Raw genomic sequence first — 7,945 nt, 5'->3', positions numbered from 1 at the left:
AAATAGTGCATAACTAACTAGTCATAAATACTTGCTCATATTATTTAATCTGTGGGGCAAGGATTTTTTTTTCATTATTCTGAATTTCTATGTCTATGCAAATATATAACCCCAAATTGTGTTGAGTCTACTCTGCTGGATGGCGTCCTCATTTTTGTCAGAGTAGAACTAGGCTGCCACAGCTTGTCAAGGCTAATTTTTTAGAAGTCGATCACTGGGCCTTACTTCTGAGGAACTTCTGAGTGGTTTTGAACCACTGACCTATTGGTTAACAGCTGAGTATGTTAATCATTTGTTACACACAGATTTATATATACGCTTTTATCTCTGAATTTTGTTCCTGTCTTCTAAGGCAAATGTAAGGGATCATGATTGTACAACATGGGGAAAAAAATGTCTTGATAAATTCACCCCCACCCCCACCCCCAAAGTGTCAAAGTTTGCTTTTGGAGAGTGACATTGCAGTGAGGAAGCTGAAGTATATTTCTCTGTCTACTTCAGAAGCTTCTTCATGGCCTGAAAATTTATTCTGAACATTTTATGCTTTGGATCTTTTAAAAATAGATCTTTTAAAGAAAACATTCGCTTTAGAAAACATTCATTCAAGGTAAACATTCATTTAGAAAACAAGAAAGTTGATTTAGACAATAAAATGACAATTGATCAAAGAGTTTTAAAACATATATATGTCTACATGTCTCTCATTTACCAGTGTGTCCTGGTGGCCTAAGACCAGTCTAATGAGACTTTAGTAAATATCTACTGAATTAATGAATGAATAATATTGCTACTTTAATTTCAACTATTATTTGAATATCTTGCTTTTAACCTAATTTTATCATATGAGCATTTTTATTGCGAAAAAAGTAATGCCTTTATTGGTATACTATATTTTATCATTCGGAGCACCATAATTTTTAAAACTAATTCCCTCTATTTAAGAAATTAAATGACAGTAATAATATTATTATTGCCTTATAACAGTGCCTGACATGCAGTAGGTCCTTTCATCTCATTGTACTTAAGACCAAGCAAGGTAAATGTGATAAACAATAAACTCATAGATGGGTTCAAATTCATAAAGCATCATCTTGTTAATTGCTAAAGACAAAATGGGTGCATAAGCAAATGTGGTGAAGAAAGCGGATGGTGCCTGGCTGTTAAAAGATGTAGCATCTGGGGTCTTAAAGGCTTGAAGTGAAACAAGTGGCCATCCAGCAGAGAAACAACAAGCCCACATGGAAGAAGCACACCAGTCTGTGCAATAATGAGGTGTCATCAGGACTGGGTAACAGGCACCAGAAGACCCTTAACAAACAAACAAACAAGCAAACAAAAACATATGGTTGAGAATGAGAGGGCTCAGAGCAGAGACCCAAAGCCCTTCTGTAGACAATGGAACATCCCCCACAGAGGTGTCACAGGGAAGGAATGAGTCAACCAGGGTGCAGTAAAGCACCAATGAAACAGACAATATTCCTCTGGTTCCTTGAGGCTTCCTCACCCCCCACTATCATGACCCGAGTGATGCCTCTCATTTCAGACTAGATTGGAGCATGTGCACAGGTATATATAAGAGATAAGAGCTCGCGATTCACAAAACACAGGAGCAGGAAGGGGAATAGCAATACTAGAAGGGTAGGGAGAAAGGGGGTGGGGCAGGGGAGGAAGGGGGAACGGAGTATAATGATCTACACATAATCACAACCCCCGCCCTCCAGGGGGAAGAACAACAGAAACCATGGGGGAAGGGAGACAGCAGTCGGTGTGAAATATGAAAATAATACAAATGTATATCAAGGGGTCAGAAGGATGGTGGGGGAAAGGAGGGGGAAAGGGGAGCTGGCACCAAGGTCTCAATAGAAAGTGTCTAGAGAAGACTGATGGCCACATAGGGACACATATGCCTGACACAACTGATGTATGGATTGTACTGAGAGTTGTAAGTGCTCCCGATAAAATGATTTTTTTTAAAAAAGAATCATCTTATTCATTAATTACCTAGATAAATTACCTGTTTTTCCAATTCCCAAGCACCTACTGTATGTCAGGCACTGTCATGAGCACTTCACTCATTTAATTAACTCATTTCGATTTTTTTCCTACCCTATTGGCCATATTACTGTTCCCATCCCAGACATGAGAAAACAGTCCTGCGGTCCAGATGGAACTAAGACAGACATTTTGGAGAACAGAATTTCAATTTTTCAATGAGTCACATGAAAGTTGTTCCCCCCACCACCACCACCCCAAGTTTTATTGGCATGTAACTTACATATCATATTATTCAATTGTTTGATCATCCGATGATTATATGGGTTTGGGGACAGGGGCTGGGGATAGCCACAGTAGGCTAAAATTGGTGGGATCCCATCCCACTTCCAACTTTTCTTGGCTCTTTAAGTAGCCCTTGGGTTATGCCTACACTGGAATGTGACTGTGTCAGTACATGGATGAATTAAGTATTCTCCTCTTAGGGAGCGAGTAACAGGTTTTGTCTGATCTTGACCAGGACGGCAAGAGAGCTTCCAGCCCAGCACTGTGGTGGGTGAATAGCAAAGGGGATGAAGTGAAGTGGAGCTTCACAGAGCTGACAGACCTAAGCTGCCGAGTAGCCAATGTCTTCTCACAGACCTGTGGCCTGAAGCAGGGAGATCACCTGGCTGTGATTCTGCCCCGAGTGCCTGAGTGGTGGCTCGTGACTGCGGGCTGCATACGAACAGGTGAGTGCCTCCGGGGACCCTGATGGGTCTCAGGGTTGAGCTAGAGTTTTAATCTCACCTCCTTGTGCTGGGGCGACAGAGCAAGCCTCCCTGCCTTTTGGAATTAGCCATCCATTCAGGGAGAAAACATCTTCTCTTTCCCTACTTCCTTTACTGTGACCATTCCCTTTTTCATCGGGCTCACAAATTCTATCTCTCTCCCTCACTCTCGTCCTCCCAAGTCTACATTCTCAGACCCAACCTGCCCATTGCATACTCTCGGACATTTCACTTGCTTTCTCGATATTAATTCATTTGGACGGGTTGCCACCATCTCGGTCTCCCTGCCTCTCGCTCCTCCGGCCGCTCTTTCTCCTCTTTTCCCTCCCCCTTTTCTCTCTCTTTCTTACTCTCAATCCTTTGAGAATCAGTTCTAGACATTGTGAAACTTCATAGCATGCACCTACTAAGAGCAAAGATAGTCCATTCGCCTATTCACAGCACAGGGATCACATAAAAAGTCTAATGTGGACACAGACGTTATGATATACGCCCCTAGTCAAAGTTCCTCAGTTGTCCAGATAATGCCCTTTATAGGTTGTCGTTAAACCCGGAATCCAAGGCAGGATCCGGAATGGCATTTAGTTGACGTGTCTCCTTGGTTTTCTTCGCATCCCAGTCACATGTTTTGAGGGGTACAAGTTGTTTCATGGAGCATCTCTTGAATTTTGTCGTTCGGCCTCTGTCCTCGTGATTATATTCAGGTTGATTCTTTGGGGCAGGAGTGCTAAAAGGAAGGAGGTATCATGAAGTCAGTTTGTCCCATCATTGTTACCAATGAATCTGGGGCTAGGGGAGGGTTCCACCAGGTGAGATTACGAGTCTGATGACAGAGACACTGCGAGGAGGAAGATGAAGGGTAACTTTAATTGCACGCAGGCACGGAACTCAGAGGACACCCCTCAGGTAGAGTTCTCTGAAGATTGCGGCACTATCATTTTTATACCCTTTCGAATAAGGAAGTTATATGCCATATAGCCAAGGAAAACATCTACCTTTGGGGGGAACTAGGGCAAGATGGTTGGGTGCAGTGTATGTGTGTGATCGTGTCATGGACACAAAGGGTATGTGATTTTTAGCCTGTAACGTCAAACACTCACTAGGAGACACAGGTTTGGGAAAGTTGAACAGAAGTAGTTTTAACCACCTCTTGCGTGTTTTACCTGGTTCTCATGTTAGGCTAACTTATGCTGGTTTTTCATGTTTCCTCATTCCACAGAAGAGGTTGGGTCATTACACAGTGTTATTAAGAAGGTGACGAGCAGACCAAGTGGAGAAGCCTCAAGTTTCTGTTTTTCTTTGGCTGGAACTCAATCTTGAGTTTCTTGGAGGAAGCATTTCACTTCCTTCTTGAGTCTTAGGCATGTTAACCCTTAACCTTTTGATCCAGGTGGAAATGGATAGAAACAAAACCTGTGAATGCCTCCTTGGAGGTCAACAACACATTTAGCACTGCCCTACAGCTAACGTGTAGGTCTTATATGGAGAATCATTGTAATTAATGTAAAAAAAAAAAAGATCGTAACCATCATGTATCAGGATGGTTAGTTAGGTCACACTGTCACCTAACTAAAATCTGAGCCTTAAGAGGTTAAAATATATTTTAGCTCATTCTTGGTCACAATGTAAGTTGGCGACTACTCGCCTCAGCGAATCCTGATCGGTTTCAATTTGACCTGAAACATTAACTAACATGCAGCAACTGCAATTCATGTATGCACTTAATCCTCCATAGCATTTTTAATAAACTGATCAAATATGAATATTTTCATAACTCCAATGATATCATGGGGAGGGAAATTCATTGGCTCTTTTCTCATGCATATTTTGTAAGATCAACAGTCTTACTTTTATGTCAGTGGAAGGCCCTAGTGGAATAAAACATTTCTTTAAGGGTCACCTTGTATGGGCCTCCAGCCCATGTTCATACAAGGTGCAAAGTCTTGGGTGACTGTTAGCAGCTTCCTTGTATAACCAATAAGGGCCAGTGTGTCTTAATAAGTAAGTGGTGGGGGAAACTCAGAAATTGTTTTACATATGCTCTGATCTGTAAGGTGGAGCCCCTAACACCGACCCGCCCACCCACCCTTTGTGTATTAAAGCACTGGAATTGGCTGCACTAGCAAAGGTACCATCAGTGCTGTGTTCATGGGATTATTCACAGTAGAAACAGGATACATTTTTAGAACTTTAGAGATGGATATTGTGTTGGGCCGGATTTACTATAAAAACAAAAACATGTGACCTCCTCCCTGGGGGACAGACAGCGGAAAAGTGGTTGTAGGGAGGCGTCGGACAGGGCACGATATGACAAAGTAATGATTTATAAATTATCAAGGGTTCATGAGGGAGGGGGGAGCGGTGAGGGAGGGGAAAAAATGAGGACCTGATGCCAGGGGCTTAAGCAGAGAGCAGGTGTTTTGAGAATGATGAGGGCAATGAATGTACGATATGCTTCACACAATTGATGTATGTGTGGATTGTGATAAGAGCTGTATGGGCCCCTAATAAAACAATTTTAAAAAATCAGTGATATCCATATACGAGGTGATACCCCCAACACCAGAATTGCACAGGGCAAAGCAGAGTTTTCATAGTGCACATTTTTCCCTCTGGGCAAGCAACTCGCTCTGAGTTAGTGCACTTGAGTTAGTGCACTCAGTGGCTTAGCCTGGGAAGGTTCTCTCTGGTCACAGTGAATTTTTTCATAAAAGCCATTTTGCTCAAACCTCATTTTTTGTGCTGCTCAATTAAAAGAACAGCGTGCAGCTATGAAATTTTGTTTCCTGCTTGGGTAAAAAACACTACAGAAACTGTTGTGATGTTGAGCACAACTTGCAAGGGGAAAACTCAAGTGTACAAGTGGTTTTCTCTCTTCATAAAAGGAGAAATGTCGATTGATGACAAACCTCATTCTGGATGTCTGCCAACTTCCTGAGCAGACAAAAATGTCGACTCAGTGCATTTGGAGTTTGCTCCACCAGGTCAGGCTGTTAATCAAGTTTTCTATTTAGAGGTTCTGAAAAGATTGTGTCACAGGGTGTGACCAAAAAAAGGTTGATTTATGGTTTTGCTACCACAACAATGCATCTGCTCACGCGGCCATCTCAGTGCGCCAGAGGAAACTAGTAACCTGTCTTGCTTTCCGGGACTCCCCAAGGCAAGAGGCTGATTTCTTCATAACATGTTACTGTAGCACCCATATCATCAGTGATCAATCCATGAAGACAGGTATCAAGCAGAGCCAGAGTGAAAGAGAGAGAGGTTACTAGTTTCCTCTGTGCCCTGATTGACAGGATGAACTCTACCCCACCATAAAGGCAAGTTGACATAAAACCACCCAACGACCACAGCCCTTCTAGGTCCAATACCTATCATATGTTTAGAAACACATTCAAATGTGCCTTTCCCTAAGAGCTCTGGTGACAGTGTGGGTTCAGGCTGTTAACTACAAGGTTGAGAGTTTATACCTGTCAATCACTCCACATCAGGAAAATGAAGCTGTCTGCTCCATACAGATCTATGGTCTTAGAAAGTCCACAGAAGGTTGCTATGGGTCAGGACCAGCTTGCGGGGCAGTGGGTTTTCAGTTGTGGTTCTTTTCATAACTAGTGGAACCATGGGCTTACCTTAAGACAGGATGAAGAAGGCTTAGAGATCATGACCAGTTGTTTTCCATGCTCAGATCTTTGGAGGCCCCTCATTTAATTGCTCCAAGGTCATTTTCATCCTCATAATGGGAAGTTGAGGGAAAGAGAGGCAGCATCTTTGACAGTCACAAGGATAGCGGCATGCCAGGCTGCTGTCTTCATGGCAGCACCTGTTCTTCCATGTTCCTCTACCACGGTTGAATCTTCTTTTTGGTGTCCTCCACAGGGTATGATGCTAACTTCCTTGGGGAGGGTACCAGCTGTGAGGAGTTGAATAATGACCGAGACATGTTTGACAGACTTATTTTCAGAGATTACAAACATTCTTTCCTTCCAACCAGTTCCCTGCATATGGACTCCTCTGAACAAGTGCCCCGAATTCATATAAACATTGATTTGCAGGCTGGTTGATAGGCAAGGTGCTCTGATGAAAACCAAGTATTCACTCTTCTGTGGCGGGGTATTTAGTAGAAGTGGTTCAGCTTCTATTATACAAATGGGATTTCCTATACTCTGTGAAATATTCTTTATCGGGGTAATTCATAGACTCATCTGTGAGGTCTACCCAATTGGAACAGATCTCTTCTGTTACCAGAATGTAGTCATTCCAGTTGGTTTGTAATTAGAAAGTGCCTCAGTGAAGTTGGGTTCAAATTGGTAGCTGTTTTTAACGTCACTTGTGGCTTGTCCAGAAAAAAACCACTTGGTATTTGGCCATCTTTCCAGCATCACAGGAGAAAGACAAGGTTTTCTACTCCTGTACATAGTACAATCCCGGAAACTCGCAAAGGCTGTTCTACCCAGTCGTGTAGGGTCAGTGTGAGTCATAATTGACTCCATGACAGTCGATAGTAGTTCATTATCACCAGGTCTTCCTTTCTGCTCTAGGTCAGGTAAGGTAAGGTGAGCGCTAGGTAAGGTAAGGTGGAGTATCCACAGTGGTGGGTTAACCAAGGTTGAATTTCTCGAGAAGACCGGTAGCAGTGACTGCCTGAAAGCAAAGAGTCCATCCTCAGGCCATCGTGTTGATGCCCTTTGAGGAGTCGTCCGCTGTTCTTACTGGTGGGCCTAGTGGTTGAGTGAAGACCCCAAAAGCAATGCCCTGCTTCTCATAAACTAACAAACAAAAACTTCTAAGGCATTCCTAAGAAGCCTTGTAACTCTCTTGGGCTCGACAGAGCAGCAATCTGGAAATTTTACCTTTTTGATCTACCAACAGTTCTCTCTGTTCTTATAATATAGTAAAACCCAAATATTCAGCTATGGATTTAGAAATCTGAGCCTTGACTTTGGACATCCAATATCCTACTTTTCCCCCCGAAATTCAGAGTTCAAACAGTATCTGCCTCCAAGGCCTCTTTAGATTTGATGGCTATGAGTAAATCATCCACATATTGAAGAAGGATATTTCTGCTTAGTTGTAAGGCTCTTGAGGTTTGAGATAAACCTATCCTAAAGATGGTGGAAGGGTTTTTGAACCTCTATAGATGAGTCCAGCAATATTGTCTTCTGAGTCTTTGGTCAGGAAACTCC

The 7,945-nt window shown here is 42.7% G+C and overlaps 1 protein-coding gene across 1 annotated transcript in view; it reads left to right on the top strand.

The window, feature by feature from the left end:
* LOC101663211 (acyl-CoA synthetase medium chain family member 1) overlaps positions 1 to 7,945 on the top strand; it is a 63,884-nt gene that overhangs the window by 16,884 nt on the left and 39,055 nt on the right. Inside the window, exon 3 of the mRNA XM_045286003.1 lies at positions 2,513 to 2,723. Within this exon, the coding sequence (XP_045141938.1) occupies positions 2,513 to 2,723 (211 nt within the window). The remainder of the gene's footprint in view (positions 1 to 2,512; positions 2,724 to 7,945) is intronic.

The sequence above is a fragment of the Echinops telfairi genome, unplaced genomic scaffold (assembly GCF_000313985.2).
Source record: "Echinops telfairi isolate 266 unplaced genomic scaffold, ASM31398v2 ScPeMD7_5;HRSCAF=22, whole genome shotgun sequence".
NCBI lineage: Eukaryota > Metazoa > Chordata > Mammalia > Afrosoricida > Tenrecidae > Echinops > Echinops telfairi.
The sequence above is the reverse complement of the archived record's forward strand: the minus strand, read 5'-3'. Positions and strand labels throughout refer to the sequence as shown.